The sequence below is a fragment of the Spermophilus citellus genome (genome assembly GCF_964194105.1).
Source record: "Spermophilus citellus genome assembly, chromosome: 10".
NCBI classification, from domain to species: Eukaryota; Metazoa; Chordata; class Mammalia; order Rodentia; family Sciuridae; genus Spermophilus; species Spermophilus citellus.
This window is the reverse complement of record NC_138197.1, coordinates 27542399-27559363: the sequence shown is the minus strand read 5'-3', so window position 1 is coordinate 27559363 and position 16965 is coordinate 27542399. Positions and strand designations below refer to the sequence as shown.

The following is a 16965-nucleotide window of genomic DNA, read 5'->3' as shown; positions in this document are numbered from 1 at the left end:
GTGGGCAGGGCCTCCTTAAGACCCAGTGTTGTGATCTGGATGTGAGACAGTGCAAGAAGGTTCAGAGGACAAATGACAGGGTTAGGAAAGCCTTAACCCAATCAGTGAATTAATCCCCTGATGGGATTAGCTGGTTGGTGATTGAGGCAGGTAGGGTGTGGCTGGAGGAGGTGGGTCATGGGGGGTGTGTGCCTTTGTATGTGGCGAGTGGAGATCTCTCTCTGCTCTCTGATCACCCTGTGAGGAGCTTCCCTCCACCATACTCTTCTGTCATGTTGCTCGGCCTCACCTGGAGCCCTGAGGAATGCAGCCAGCTGCCTATGGACTGAGACCTCTGAAACTAGAAGCCCACAAATAAACTTTTCCTCCCTTACAATTGTTGTGGTCAGGATTTTTAATCACAGCAACTCAGAAAGCAGGTTATCATGTCTCGCTGCTCTGTGCCGTACTGGGTGGGAAGGTCCCCCAGCACTTTGCAGGCTGCTGAGCTCTTCTCTGGTTGGTTGGCTGGACCTTCCAAGTGGCTCTTCCAGTGGTCCATGGATGGTCCTTACCTTCTGTCTTGATCCTCAGGGCTGTCCTGACCAGGGCAAACAGGGTGGCATTGAACATGACTGTCCCATCGCTGTTCAGAGGCATGTTCATGGAGACCAGACGCTGAAGGGGAGAGGAGGCAAAGCCAGAGATTATGGTTCTCAAAGGCCCTACACAACCACCATGGTGGAAATGCTGGGAGGGTGCCTGGTGACTTGTGTGGGTGCTGCTGGGAGTGGGTGGGTGTGAAGCGTGGGTTGCCGCAATGTACTCAAAACCTTCTCTGGGGAGAATCTGGGCTTTGCTGTGAGAACTCTTGCCCTTCTCCACAGAGTAGGGGAGGGATGGAGTGTGTCCTTGACCTTCGCTTCCACAAAGGGATGTTAAGCCCACCCTCCCTGCTGTCCCGCCCAGTGCAGCTCAGCCTCGGGGTGTGCTTCTGCTGGCAATGAAGGGCAGCCGTGTGTGCACCAGGCACTGGGGGCAGCCTCCTGCCAGACAGCGTCCCAAACCCCAGGGAAGACAGGATGAGGGAGGGTCGCTTGGGGGAGGTGCAGAGCAGCCTCTTTCCCTGTGTTGAAAAATTCATCTCTACATGAAGCCGCGCCAGAGGCTGGCTGACTCCAGGTGGGGTGGTACGCCTCTTCCCTCTTTCCCACCTCCCAGATGTCCTTCCACGGCCCTGTGCTCTGTGAGGGGCTGCCAGCACACGAGGTCACTGTGAGAAAGAGCAGCAGCGTGTGGTCAAGGAGGCTGCTTCTCAGACCACATGGGGTCCTCCTGTTGACCTTGTGCCAGGAAGTGTTGTCGTTTCCTGAGACACTGGGTGTTTTTGAGTCTCACGGGCGTGTGAGTTGGAAAGCATAAAGCCCCGTGCTCAGACCTCCTAGTCCTGGAGGTTCCACGGGTACATTTCAGCTGCTAGGCACGTCCTTTTCCCATCGTGCCTCTACTTTACATTGATTTGGGCTTGTTATGGTTTGGATCTCAAATGCTCCCAAAGGCCCATGTGCTGAAGGAGGGTCACCAGTCTGTGGCACTACTGGGAAGTGGTGGAACTTTTAGGAGGTGGGACCTCGTGGAAGGAAGTTAGGTCATTGGGAGCATGCTCTTGAAGGGGCTATTGGGACCCCAGCCCCTTCCTGTCTCTTTGCTTCCTGACCACCATGGGGTGAATAGTTTTCCTCCACCATGGACTCCTGTCATGGTGTACTGGGCCACCACAGGCCCAGATCATCAAGGCCAAGGGACCATGGACTGAAACTGTGAGCCAATAATAATTTGGCTTTATAATAAATCTTTTCTCAGTTATTTTGTCACAGTGATGGGAAGCTAACAGAGTGCTCTTTATCTCTCATATTTTCTATAACTTGAATAAAACAAAGCAAAGCATAAGGCTCCATAATCTCTCTCTTCTCCATTTTCTATGAATGGATTATCCACAGACCTGACTCTGTCCACCATTTGGGTTTTTCCCCGATGCAGCTCTTTGGCCTCATTTTCCCCCAGCTCTTTCTCAGCTCATTATTATTCCAACAGGGAGTAAAAAGTGGTGAGAAAGGAGGTGGCATGGGAGGTGAAAGAAGAGGGGCAGGAGTGGGAGTGACATTCCTCAGCAATTACTGGGCTGCATGATTGGAGCTACAATGAGGCAAGAGAGGGGTCAGGGGCTGAGAATGATGCTCAATCTCAGGGTCAGGCAGAGGTGTGTCTAACAGAACTTAGTATTTTTACCTTTTTTAAAAAATATTTATTTTTTAGGTGTAAATGGACACACACAATGCCTTTATTTTTATGTGGTGCTGAGGATTGAACCCGGGTCCCGCCCGTGCTAGGCAAGCGCTCCACCGCTGAGCCACAATCCCAGCCCCAGTATTTTTATCTTATTTCTTAGACTCACTTATTTCATAGACTTGGTGACACTGCCACTTTTACCAGTGGCAGAATCTCTGTTTGGCAAAATTTTGAGTGTCTGAGTGATTTTTCATAAAATATTAGTGCTTTGCAGATCCCTGAAGTCAAGGCATGGCCTCTCTATTGGCCCTCCGGCTCCTGGGAAAGATCTGCACCCATCACTCCAAGCTGGAGGTCCTGCAGGAGGCCAGGTGCTCCAGCCTGCTGGGCAGACCAAGTCCTTAATTCAGACAGGACACGGGGCTCACTGGGACATGAGGCATTCAGCCTGTAGTTCCTTTACTGCATCTGAGAACTTAGATCTAGAGGGATCCTTACAATACAACCTGCCCAGACTCATTTCTTCAGACACATACATTATTATCTTTATTCCCTTAAGGATCTCTGGTCTGACCAAGGTCACAAGGTAAACAGGCATCTCGCCTCCCATATTTTCTCTTTCTCCCAACCCCCAGAACACAGGTTGCTTCTTACTTTGCAGGCCACACGATGAGGACACAGCTTCCCAAACCCCAGGGGGGGCTGAATACGCCGGAGGAGGGTCACCACATCTAGGTGTTTGATGCGACCCCTGCAAGAGGAAGGAGAGGAGGGGAAGATTGGTCAGGGTCATGGATTCTGTCTGCAGCCCAGGATTCATGTATCAGGGAGGTGGGGGTCTACCTATAGAGGGGTACTCTCCATACTGTGGCCTTTCTGGTTAAATAGGGCAGACTGCAGAATTGCATCGTAAACTCCCCCAAACAATACAAAAATCAATGTGCATATGTTAAGATTTTAATGGACAATTTTCTGTCTATGCTATGTGCCAGGTGGAAGGGATTTCAGTCGTGCAATTAAATTCCTCAGTATGCACTCACTGCTTCGGCACACTAACCATCTGACCAAAAGGTATTTATGGGGGCTGGGGATATAGCTCAGTTGATGGAGTGCTTTCCTTGCATGCACAAGGCCCTGAGTTCCATCCCCAGCACCAAAAAAAAAAAAAAAAAAAAAAAAAAGGAATTTATGGGATGTCATTCAAAGATGATCAACAGATGAGGGTATCCTTAGACCTGAGGTCAGGAATAGAGTCAAGAGCTTCCGAGCCCTAAATATCCTGAAGTGAGTACTTACTCGTTATTCCTGATGCTAGTATCTCCTGCCCTTCCATCAACTGACATGTTCTCAACTTGGTCAAAGGGTCTGGCCTCTTGCAGGCTTTTGACAGCTCAGTGTTTCCCACTAATCCACCCCGTGCTGACCCATCATGGACGTCTTCCACAGGATTTCCCTCAGGGAACTTACTTGGCCTCAGGGTCATACTCTGCCCAGATCCTCTTAAATTCATCCAGGTGGTGGGGACCCAGGATTGACCAGTCCCTTGTCAGGTAGTCAAAGTTGTCCATGATGACAGCTACAAAGAGGTTGATGATCTGCAGGGAACAGTAGGTACCGTGAGGGGCTTCACAAGGACTTTCTTACACACTTGCCACTTGAACCCACCTTGCCAGCTCAGGCGTGGCAGAAGCCAACATTTCTAAATACCAGCAATATGTCAGCATTTAAAATACCAGGCCCAAGAACTTGGGTCTCATGGACATGAGCATGACTCACTGCCCTGAGCATTGTGTGGGGTGACCCCTACCTGTGGGCTGGACAGCTTCCAGAGGGTGGCTTTATCTGCCACCTTTCTCTCACTCCTCATCAAGGTGCCAAAATGTGTAAGCTTCTGCTGAGCCTTAACACATCCCCTTTGTCCTCTGGGAATGTGAACAAAAAAGAGGATGGCCGAGTTTGCCTGGCCCAGTCTTCCTGATCTTCTCCCAGGGTGGCTGGACATTACAAAAACTTAGTGTCCCCAAGCCATCTTCTATGTAATGCCCTGACAGTAAGCTGCAGAGTCTAGGGGCTGCCCTGAGACTGTCCTAGTTTCCTGGGGCTATCAAGTCCCCCCAACTTACCAGGAAGGCACAGAGCATGTAAAAGCTGATGAAGTAGAAGACGGCGAAGCTGCTGCCACAGGGCGTCTCTCCCTCTGTGCTGTTACTGGGCTCGGATTCTGGGGCACACTTCTTGCCTGGCATGCAGGCCAGCATAATGTCCTGCCAGGCCTCCCCCGTGGCACACCTGGAGGAGAGGCAAGAGGCCCTAGCACCCATGTAGCCAATCTTATACATGCAATTGAAACTCTTTTGGCATCCTTCCCAGGAAACAAATGTGGTATTTATCACTCCCTGAGTGCTCAGATACGCTCACCAAATATGAAAACATTCAGCATCATTCTGAATGTTCTAAAGCTTTATACAAGGGAGTAACAAATTGTACCCTTTCTGCAAATTTGCTGTTTTTGTAATCCATGCAAAGTTTATGAGATTTAACCATTTGGATACATTTTAGCTCTAGTTTATTTTAATTGCAATACAGGAGTACATTTAATGACCATGCCATTGAAATAAAAAATCACCCTCCTGTTGAGAGACATCTAGGTTTTTCAATTAAAAATTTTTTTCTATTATAAATAACACTGTGAAGACCAGGCATGTCCACATCTCAGGCATCTGCCCAGGGGTGGGATTGCCAGATGAAGACACATGTGTTTTCATATTTACTAGGTGGTGCATGTTCTCCAGTGCAGACTCCTTTCACAGTGTAGGAGCAATGCCATTCTCCACAGACCCATCAGCTCTTAGTGGATTTTAAAGTGAGTTGCTCACATGACAGTGTGAAATGATACTTCATTGCTGTTTTTGTTTAGTTTTAACACCCCCAGTGGGTTGAGAAATTTAATTTCACCTTCTGTTGAATTGCATGTTCCTGTTTTTGCTTGTTGATTCATGAGTTATCTTCCTCTTCATTTGTTGGGTCCTTTAGGTGGTTTTTACGACCATCCTTTGTTATTCATATGCATTTCAAGTATCTTTTTTTTATTGGTTGTTCACAACATTACAAAGCTCTTGACATATCATATTTCATACATTAGATTGAAGTGGGTTATGAACCCCCAATTTTACCCCAAATGCAGATTGCAGAATCACGTCGGTTACACATCCACAATTTTACATAATGCCCTATTAGTAATTGTTGTATTCTGCTACCTTTCCTATCCCCTACTATCCCCCTCCCCTCCCCTCCCATCTTCTCTCTCTACCCCATCTACTGTAATTCATTTCTCTCCTTGTTTATTTTCCCATTCCCCTCACAACCTCTTATATGCAATTTTGTATAGCAATGAGGGTCTCCCTTCTTTTCAATGCAATTTCCCTTTTCTCTCCCTTTCCCTCCCATCTCATGTCTCTGTTTAAAGTTAATCTTTTCTTCCTGCTCTTCCTCCCTGCTCTGTTCATAGTTGCTCTCATTATATCAAAGAAGACATTTGGTATTTGTTTTTTAGGGATTGGCTAGCTTCACTAAGCATAATCTGCTCTAGTGCCATCCATTTCCCTGCAAATTCCATGATTTTGCCATTTTTTAGTGCTGCATAATATTCCATGGTGTATAAATGCCACATTTTTTTATCCATTCATCTATTGAAGGGCATCTGGGTTGGTTCCACAGTCTAGCTATTGTGAATTGTGCTGCTATGAACATCGATGTGGCAGTATTCCTGTAGCATGCTCTTTTAAGGTCTTCAGGGAATAGTCCGAGAAGGGCAATAGCAGGGTCAAATGGTGGTTCCATTCCCAGCTTTCCCAGGAATCTCCATACTGCTTTCCAAATTGGCCGCACCAATTTGCAGTCCCACCAGCAATGTACAAGTGTACCCTTTTCTCCACATCCTCGCCAGCACTTGTTGTTGTTTGACTTCATAGTGGCTGCCAATCTTACTGGAGTGAGATGGTATCTTAGGGTGGTTTTGATTTGCATTTCTCTGACTGCTAGAGATGGTGAGCATTTTTTCATGTACTTGTTGATTGATTGTATGTCCTCCTCTGAGAAGTATCTGTTCAGGTCCTTGGCCCATTTGTTGATTGGGTTATTTGTTATCTTATTGTCTAATTTTTTGAGTTCTTTGTATACTCTGGATATTAGGGCTCTATCTGAAGTGTGAGGAGTAAAAATTTGTTCCCAGGATGTAGGCTCCCTATTTACCTCTCTTATTGTTTCTCTTGCTGAGAAAAAACTTTTTAGTTTAAGTAAGTCCCATTTGTTGATTCTTGTTATTAACTCTTGTGCTATGGGTGTCCTATTAAGGAATTTGGAGCCCGACCCCACAATATGTAGATCGGAGCCAACTTTTTCTTCTATCAGACGCAGAGTCTCTGATTTGATATCAAGCTCCTTGATCCATTTTGAGTTAACTTTTGTGCATGGCGAGAGAAAGGGATTCAGTTTCATTTTGTTGCATATGGATTTCCAGTTTTCCCAACACCATTTGTTGAAGATGCTATCCTTCCTCCATTGCATGCTTTTAGCCCCTTTATCAAATATATGATAGTTGTAACTTTGTGGATTAGTCTCTGTGTCCTCTATTCTATACCATTGGTCCACCCGCCTGTTTTGGTACCAGTACCATGCTGTTTTTGTCACTATTGCTCTGTCATATAGTTTGAAATCTGATATTGCTATACCGCCTGATTCACACTTCCTGCTTAGAATTGCTTTTGCTATTCTGGGTCTTTTACAGACAAAAGAAATTAAAGGCATAAAAATAGGAAAAGAAGAACTTAAATTATCACTATTTGCGGACGACATGATTCTATATCTAGAAGACCCAAAAGGGTCTACAAAGAAACTACTAGAACTAATAAATGAATTCAGCAAAGTGGCAGGATATAAAATCAACACGCATAAATCAAAGGCATTTCTGTATATCAGCGACAAAACTTCTGAAACGGAAATGAGGAAAAACACTCCATTCACAATATCCTAAAAAAAAAATACAATACTTGGGAATCAACCTAACAAAAGAGGTGAACGATTTATACAATGAAAACTACAGAACCCTAAAGAGAGAAGTAGAAGAAGATCTTAGAAGATGGAAAAATATACCCTGCTCATGGATTGGCAGAACTAACATTATAAAAATGGCGATATTACCAAAAGTTCTCTATAGGTTTAATGCAATGCCAATCAAAATCCCAACGGCATTTCTTGTAGAAATAGATAAAGCAATCATTTCAAGTATCTTCCTCCAGCCTGTGACTGTCTCTAGGTTTTTTTTTAAATGGTATATTTTGGTAAATTTAAGTTTTTTATTTTAATGAGGTCAAATTTATAATTTTTTGCACTATGTTTGTGCTCTTTGCCTCTCATTTAATAAGTCCTTTCCTGTTCAAGGACATTAAGATATTCTCCTCAAGCTTCCAAAGTTTCATTTTTCACAATAACACATTAACCTGAATTTTACTTTGATATGAGGTAGGAATATGCTTTCATCTTTTTCTGCATAGATAACACTTTTCTTCATATGATTTGCCTACTGATTTGAAATAGCTCTTCTGATATAAATTCTATTTCCATAGACGTGTGAATCTTGTGCTAGTCTTTTCATTCTATTCCATAGGTTTACTTGCCAAGGAGCATCGGTACCATGTTGTCTTAATTATTATAGTTTATAGTGAACCTTGCTCTCTCATAGGGCATGAATTCCAGTTTCTTGTTTTTCATTTGTCTTGATTATTAACTTTCTTTTTCTATTCCTTAGACACATTAGAATCAGTTCATCAAGTTCTATGAATAGTTCTATTGAGAGTCTTGTGGAATTGCATTAAAATTTAGATTAAGGAATCTTGACAACTTTAGGATATAAGATCTTTCAGCCATGAACATGGCATCCATTTATGTAGTCCTTACTTAATGTCTTCAGTAAAATTTTATGATTTCCCCATATACATCCCTTGTTACATTATTTCTAGATACCTTCTTTATTTTGTTGCATATTTAAAATGGTGCAGTTTGCCAGTCATGTTCCTATAAACCAATAGTCCCAGTTACTTGGGAGTGAAGCAGGATGATCCCTTAAGCCTAGAATTTTGATGCTAGCTTAGGCAACATAGTGAGACCCAGCTCAAACAAACAAACAAACAAAAAGATGCAGTTTTAAATTATATTAGTTTGTTATAGTGTAGAATAACTGATTTTATATACAGATTTGCTGAACTTTCTTCCTGGTTTCAACAGTTTATCTGTAGTTTCTCTTGTACATTTTGAACTGGCAATTTTTTTTTGCTTTTTTGTTTCTTATCTGATTCTTAACTTTCAATTTATTTTTCTTATTGCAGTGGACAAAACTTGAAAAGAAATGAAGTTAAATAACCAATATAATGTTTATATTATATTGCATTGGACAAAACTTGCAAAGAAATGAAATTAAATCACCAATATAATGTTTATATTATATTGCATTGGACAAAACTTGCAATATAATATTCCAGATCAGATTCTGATTTGACAGGCAGAAAGAGTGATAGTATAGGGTCTTATCCATTATGTTTTCTGATTAGCTATTTCAAATACAATATAATGATTTTTCCTCTTTGTTAATTCCCCACTTTACTGATCCTATTCATTATTACAGAGATTTTTAATTATTTTGCTTGGATTTTCTACTTGGATTGGGCTGTCTTTTTTTGTTGTTGTTGTTTTCAAACATTGACAATTATGTCAACACATTTTCTCTTCTCTCTTCTCCTCTCCTCTTCCTGTTCTGGGGATTGAACCCAGTGAAGCACTCATACTGGGCAAGTACTCTATTGCTGAGCTACATCCCCAGTCCCATTCATATTTTCATTTTTATAACTTGTTTTTTTCTCCTTCTCTTATTAATATTAACTTTATGTTCATATTATAGGATGAGTGTAGAGGTTTGTTACCTCTTTCTAATCCTGAAAATTTTTATAATATAGGAATGGTCTATTCTTTTATAGTTTGTTAGAACTCACAAATAAAAATATCAAGGCTTGGGCCTTTTTGAAGGCTAAAATTTTGACGATTTTTTCAATTTTTATCATAGTTAATGCTATTTATTTATTTAGAGCATTCCAATGTTACAGTGGTACCAACCTACATCTTATATGAGATGTCTATACTTACATCAAATCTATATTGAATCTGTGACAAGCCAGAAAACTGTTTTATTTGTGGAAAACCTTTTAAATGTTTTCTAAGCTTGCATTTTTTTTCATTGATTATTGCTTTTATCAGTTAATGTTTTAATTTTTTTCTTAGCAGTTTTTATAATTTGTACTTCCTAGTATAACAGCATTGACTTTATATTTTTAAATATATTGACATAAATTTGCTCATAATATCCTCACCCCCTTTTTAAGGTCTAATCTTATTTGTTACATTTAGAAAATCTTGGTTTTGACTGGACTCAAACCTAGAGGTCGACGGTCTCAGAGAGTACAGCCTCTATCATTGGGCAGTCTGTTCCTGGCATTTTTCTTTGACCTCCTTCATTTTCTTGGCCCAATGTCTTGCATATTCTTTGGCCTCTTGCTTATTTTTCTTAGTATCCTGTTTCTTCAAGACAACATGGTGGTGGCTGTGTTGCAGCACAAGCAGAGGAACATGAGGCTAAATTGTGCGCACTTGGGTTCTAGGTTTCTTACATTCTTTGTTTAGGGCTTTGCTGTAGTCTCTAGATCTGGGATGTCCCCTGAAGGCACCTGGTTGAAAGTTTGGTCTCTAGTCTGTGGCTCTGTTTGGAGGTGGTGGAACCTTGAGGAGGTGGGGCCTAGGGGAGGGAGTGAAGTCACTGGGGTCATACACTGGAAGAAGATATAGGAAACCTATCCCCTTCCTCACTTTCTTTGCTTCTTGGTCTCCATGAGTTGGGCAACTCTGGTCCATCATGAGCTTTCTATAAGATGTTCTGTCTCACCACAGGCCCAAAGAAGTGAAGTTAAATAACCATAGACTGAAATCCCTGAAATCTTGGGCAAAAACAAACCTTTTCTCCTTTTTGTAAACCTTTATTTAATTTATTTATTTTTGTGTGATGCTAAGGATAGAACCCAGGGCCTCACTCATGCTCTACCACCGAGCTACAACCCCAAGCCCTTTTTCTCCTTATTTAGTGAATTTTCTCAGGCATTTTGGCACAGTGATGGAAATCTAACTAACACAGGTTTTTATAAACACACACACACACACACACACACACACATACACACACACACACACACACACAGTTCACCTTGGTTTATAACAGGAATAGCCCTTACTCAGTTGCAGGTGCACACAGCTGTGCTTCACAGGGAAACCTCAGTTTGTCATTCCAGCCACTGATTCAAACCACATAACTCTTCCGCCCTTTCCTCAGGGGGCCAGAAGCAATGTCTGTGGCCATTCACTTCTCATGAAAGGTACCAAGTTTACGTTCATGGTCTACTTTAATGAGTTTCTAACAGCGAGTGGCTGGAAAGATGTTCAGCATCTTCAAGTAGCTGATCACCTGAGGTGCCATTAAAAAAGCATACAATTATCTTATAATTCTAAAAATCATTTCTACATCCATAATTTATGTTGCTTTTTGTACGCCTAATATTGTTGTGCCTTTTTAAAAAAATATGGATTTGATAAAAGTCTTATTTATTGTTTTTTTCAATCATCTTTAGCATTTATTGATAAAATCTACTTTTGTTTTATATTTGGCTGATTTATGCTTTTATTTTTTATGATTGCATTTCTTCACATTTTGGTGGGGTTTTTTTTTTGCTATTTTTTAACCATCTATTAGTTTACTTATTATAATTTTAAAAATGAATAAATTTTACATTCTGAATTTTCCTTTGGTATTGATGGGTCATCTCATGTATGTCAGATACAACATTATCACTAATTTCTGAGCATCTGCAGTTTCAACTTCGAGTTATTTAGAAGAATGAATTAAAAATTTTAAGTGGAGAGGTTTCAGAAGGGCTACTGTTTTATGGTTAGTTTCTAATTTTGCTATATTGAGGTCAGAGAAGTTTTAGGATTTGTTAAATTCTGCTTTGTGAGTTAAGTTATGGCTAGTTTTCGTGAATGTTTCTAGGTGCTTATAAAGGATGTGTCTTTTGCCATTTACTGAATAGTAATTTATTAATCTGTTAACTGTGTTATTTGGCTTTGCTTTACCCTTTCTTCTACTTTGACCTGTCTGATCTGTCATTTTCTGTGACCTGCATTCAACTCCCCGTGTGTGTGTGTGTGTGTGTGTGTGTGTGTTTATTTTCTCCTTAGAGTTCTATCTCCATCTATGAGATACACTTCCAAAGTGTATGGTTAGGCTCCTGTCATGTGGGGGAATAATCTTGGCGGACTATTCCTTTACCAGTGCCAAATACCCGCTTTGTCTTATATGATGCCTTTCCCCTGGTACTGCAGTTGTCACATCAACACCGTAAGCACTGCTTTGCATGCCTTCTCTAGCCCTTTATTTTCATCCTCTCTCTCAGAAATAGGCTATGGCTAGAATTCTTTTTTTTTTTTTTTTTTTGGTACTGAGGATTGAACCCATGGTCACTTAACCACTGAGTCACATCCCCAGCCCTGGATTATTGATCTTTTAATGGAGCAATTTAACTCATTTAATTTTTAGTAATCATTAGTATCTTTGTTCTTATTATCTTTGTTCTGTCTTCTAATTTTTCCAATTTTATTTTATTTTATTTTATTTTGCTACAAAAGTAGCCCTTCCTTCATTTTCATAAATTGCTAAGGTTTTTTTGTCCATTTTTTTTCTATTTTGTGGCTTGGAATACACACATTCCATTTCCATTTTTCTAGTTGACCTTTCAATGTTTAATGTATGTATTTGTACACATTTTCCCCTTGGTTGCATAAAGAGTGACACAGTATCCACTTCTTCTCTTGGTACAAGAGAAGAATCTTGGCATAGTTTCATGTTTCTCAATTTACTATTATCTCACTTCCAAACTTTTTGAGATAATATGGGATTCTACTTCCAAATTGTTATTAAGATTTTGGACATTTCCTCTTAACAATTATTTTGGCTTGATCTCCAGTACTGCAAAAATCTTCATATAAATTTTAAAATCTCTATTTTTCTAAGTCATAACAGTAAGTATTACAACAGTTTCTTCACTCTTGATGTTGCTCATTGTCTTTTTAGATTCATTCTTCATTCTGTGGAAGTACACAACTGTATAATTACAATGAGGCAGGGTTATGTGAAAGAGTAAACTTTTGAGGTTCTTGTATTTTTGGAAATGTTTATTTTGAGTTGCTACTTGAATACTTATTAGATTGAATATAGAAGTCTAAATATAGGAATCTAACTAAGTACATTTTCCTTGTAATTTTGAACACATTATTCCATTAGCTTCTAGTGTGCATCTTTGTTGAAGAGAAGTCCAAGGCCAGTTGATGCTTTGCAAATCAATCTTTTTCCTCTTCAGCAACACCATTCACTGGAGAGCCTGTTCTTTCTCCATTGTGTGATCTTGGCACCTTTGTTGAAAATCAATTGACCATAATTGTTGGGTTTATTTCTGGGATCTCTGTCCTGTTCTATTTGTCAATTTTCCATTTGTCTGTTTCTATGCATCTTTTTTTATGTGTATGTTTTTAAACTACCAGGCTGTTTTGATTACTATAGTTTTTTAATGGATTTGAAGTCAGATAGTGTGATACCTCCAGGTGTGTGTGTGTGTGTGTGTGTGTGTGTGTGTTTCCCTCCAGATTGCTGTGGCTATTCAGGGTCATTGGTGGTTTCATAAACATTTTGTTTCTATTTCTGTGAAAAATGACATTGGCATTTTGGTAGGGATTGCACTGAATTTATAGATTGCATTGGGCAGTATGAACATTTTAACAATGTTAAATCTTTTAATCCATGCACATGGGATACCTTTCCATTAATTTGTGTTGCCAACTATTTTTTTCATCATTGTTTTGTAGTTTTCAGTATACAGATTTTTCATCTCCTTGGTTAAGTTTATTTTTATTTCTACATGCTATAGTGAATGGCATTGGTTTCTTAATTTTTTTTTACAGATAGTGTGCTGCTAGTGCAAAGAAATGCACTAATGATTTTTTGTGTGCTGATTTTGTAGCCTGAAATTTTACTGAATTTATTTATCAGTTCTAACAGTTTTTTTTTTAATTTTCATTTTTTTAGTTGTAGTTGGACACAATATCTTTATTTTATTTATTTATTTTTATATGGTGCTGAGGATTGAACCCAGGGCTTTGCACGTGCTAGGCAAGCACTCTACTGCTGAGACACAATTCCAGGCCACAGTTTTGTTTTTGTTTTCTTTCTTTTTGGTGTGGAATCTTTAGAGTTTTCTGTACAAGATCATGTTTAGCAAAGGGATAATTTCACTTCTTCCTTTCCTACTTGGATGTCTTTTATGGAGGTGCTAAGAGTGGGCACCCTTTCCTTGTTTCTGAGTATTGAGCATAATGTTAACCGTGGACTTTACATACATGGTATTTATTGTGTTGAGGTACCTTACTTCTATGCCTGATTGATTGAAAGGTTTTACTATGGAAGGAGGATGAATTTTGTCAAATGCTTTTTCAGCATTTATTAAGAGGATCATATAGTTTCCATCCTTCATTTTGTTAATGTGCTGTATCACATTATTGATCAGCATATGTTAAACCATCCCTGCATTCCAGGTTTAAATCCCACTTGATCATGGGGAATCATATTTTTAATGTACGGTTTAATTCAGTTGCTAGTATTTTGTTGAGGATTTTTGCATCGATGCTCACCAGGAGTATTGACTTGTAGTTTTGGTTTCTTGCAGCATCTTTTTCTCACTTTGATATCAGGCCTTGTGAAACTTCAATTTGTTGATGTTTTCCCACTTTTTAAGATTTTAAGATATTTTCTTTATTGTTGATATTCTAAAAGGTAATCATAATGTGTCTATTCTGCACTTAGAAGGCAATTTCAAACTGAAAGTTCATACTTTTATTTAAAATTTTAATTGATCACATTTCTTTATTTTACTATCTCCATTCCTTCTGGGTTTTTTGGTCTGGAATTTATATTTCAGAGAGAGGATTTTTCATTTCATATTTTCTTTTTGTCCTTTAGCTATCTAAGGAGAATTCCCTGGTTAATCTTTCAGTGCATCAATTCATTTTTCTGCTGTGTCCCCTCTGCTCTACATCCTACTTTAAAAAAATATTTCAACCACTGTATTTTTCTCTTTTTAGTACATACTTTACTCCCCTCCCCCTTCTTCCTGGAGATTTATCCCAGGGGTCACTTTACCTGTGAACTCTATCCCCAGTCCTTTTTATTTTATTTTTAATTTTTTTTGAGACAGGGTCTCATTAACTTGTTTAGGACCTCACTAAATTGATGAGGTTGTCTTTGAACTTGTGATCTTCCTGCTTCAGCATCCCAAGTCACTGGGATCATAAGCATGCACCACTGTGCCCAGCTCACTTTGCTCTTTTTTAATAAGGGCTGCTGTTGCTGCTGCTGCTGCTGCACTTCTTCTAATTAACAGATGGGTGATGTTCTCTAGTCTCTCTAAAGATATTAGTTATATTTATTATATTTACATTATATGTAAGATAATTATATTTATTCCTCATTCATCTGTGAATCAAGTGTGAGGCCTCTCTTTCTTGATGTTAGTTTCTCCCAAATACTTTGGGATTATTGTTGATTTCTCTTTGGGATGGAGACTCAGTTCATAGCTCTCTGGATGAAGTCCTCCTCCCAGGATCCTTCCTGGGGATCATGAAAGGGAGATAAGATGTGCTGCAGGTAGACTGGGCAGGTGGCTTCTTTTTGAGTTCCCTGAGGGGAGGAAGATGTTCTGTCTCTCCAAACTCCAAAGTCCAGGGATGAAATGTCAAGTGACAGTGCTTCCAGACTGCAAGAATTAGCAAATGATCCCCAGGAGAATAAGTCCCTGAGGAACCAGGGCTCCCGGACCAGGGCTTCCTGTGCCTTGCATCTGTTGACCCTGAGCTTAGAGACTCCCTGGGCTGCTCTCACTTCCCCATAGTCTCATCCTGTCTGGAGGTGTGTGGTCCTTGGCTCTTGTTCCTTTGACAGTTGAATCCAACCTGCTTTCTCCATTTAGGAATCCCTCAACATTTCTGGTTCACCTAAGGCACTCTTACATGCCAGTTTTTTTCCCCCTATCCTTAGCACTGTTACAAATTTATTCTCTAAAGAAATGTCTTCTGTCATCAAGGAAAGGAGGGGAGATGGGCCCAGGTGATCATTCTGAAATCTGTGTCCAACTCCATATTTAAATGTGGCACAGGCTTGAAGGCTGCTGTGGAGTGGCAGTTGACCTGTGTTCTGATAGTTTATAATCTAAGGGAGGTGGTGATGTCAGACTGCTATTTAGGGAGTCCACTAGTATGATATAATGCATTTTTGAGCAATTATGATACTTGGGTTTGGGGAATGGGTTCTGTGAGACATGGTAAAGGTGGGTTATCTGAGACCCTTGGGAAGGGGACTCCAGGGCTCACTACCTCTCCTAGTACCACATATAGAATAGATGAGCTAGCATAGACTTTAGAAGTCATCTGGTCCAGGGATTGTCATGACCTGGATGAGAAGAAGCAGGCTGCAGAACAGAGTCACTCAGGGGCACTGTGAGAAACGCTCCCTCCCCAGCATTCCAGAGGTGGTGGTCTTCCAGGAAGTGTAGAGGCTCAAGGCTGACTTCAGTGCGTATAAAAGTCAGTGCAGGTGGACATAACCACCTAACACAGCAGATGGCACACATGCTGGCATAGTGATCAAAACCTATATTTGTTTTATGGGGAAACTGAGGCTCAGAGATAGTAGATGTCCTGCTCAAGGTCACAAAGCCAGCATGCTGCAAACTTGACTTTGAACCTGTTCAGATCCCAAGCCAGGGTGCTTTCAATGTTTGACTTTGGTCTTATCATGGCTTTGGTGGTTACCAGCAGGTGTCAGTGTCCAGTAGTCCAGTACTCATGGACAACTCAGTGCTCAGGGAACGTTAATACAAACCACAATGAAGGGGGGGGGTAGTGAGGGGAGCACCCGCTCCATTCTTTCTCACCCTCCGAACTCACTTCACTCTTCTCTACACCCAGGCCACAGGTCATCATGCAGATGTGTATGTGTGCACCTGTGTCCTTGGACACCCACCTGAAGAGCAGCAGCACAGCTTGGGGGAAGGTCTGAAAATTGTTGTTCCGGTTGATCTCTGTGGTATCATTCAGGGCAATTTTTCCAAATACCTAGCAGAGGAAAGGAAGAGAAATTCAGTGACCTGTGAGAAGAGGACCCTAATTTCCGACACTTTTTTTTTCAATAGTCTCTTTAGGGGTCAAAGTAACTCAGAGATTGTCCAAACTATACCCCAGAGTCTCCTGATGTGACCTGGACAGCACCTGCAGCCCCGCCCCCCAGTCTTGGTCCCAATTATCCGTGGACACACGTAAGAAGAATTGTGCCCTTGGCCCTCAGCCAAGGTCCCCACAGCCAGCAGGAGCTGGGGCTGAGAGCAGTGGAGGCCGTGATCAGGACCTGCTGGGTGGGGACGCAGGGTCCACTGCCTTCCTTTGTTTGCCATTTTAGCTCCTATGTCCAAACACTCCCAATTTAGGTTATTGGATTTGGAGTGA

General features: G+C 40.9%; 1 protein-coding gene across 1 annotated transcript in view; it reads right to left on the bottom strand.

The window, feature by feature from the left end:
- CACNA1C (calcium voltage-gated channel subunit alpha1 C) overlaps nucleotides 1-16965 on the bottom strand; it is a 634974-nt gene that overhangs the window by 19525 nt on the left and 598484 nt on the right. The window contains exons 35-39 of the mRNA XM_081309259.1: nucleotides 16487-16578; nucleotides 4392-4557; nucleotides 3736-3863; nucleotides 2923-3019; nucleotides 555-657 (exon numbers count right to left, since the gene is read on the bottom strand). Coding sequence (XP_081165385.1) covers nucleotides 555-657; nucleotides 2923-3019; nucleotides 3736-3863; nucleotides 4392-4557; nucleotides 16487-16578 — 586 coding nt within the window. The remainder of the gene's footprint in view (nucleotides 1-554; nucleotides 658-2922; nucleotides 3020-3735; nucleotides 3864-4391; nucleotides 4558-16486; nucleotides 16579-16965) is intronic.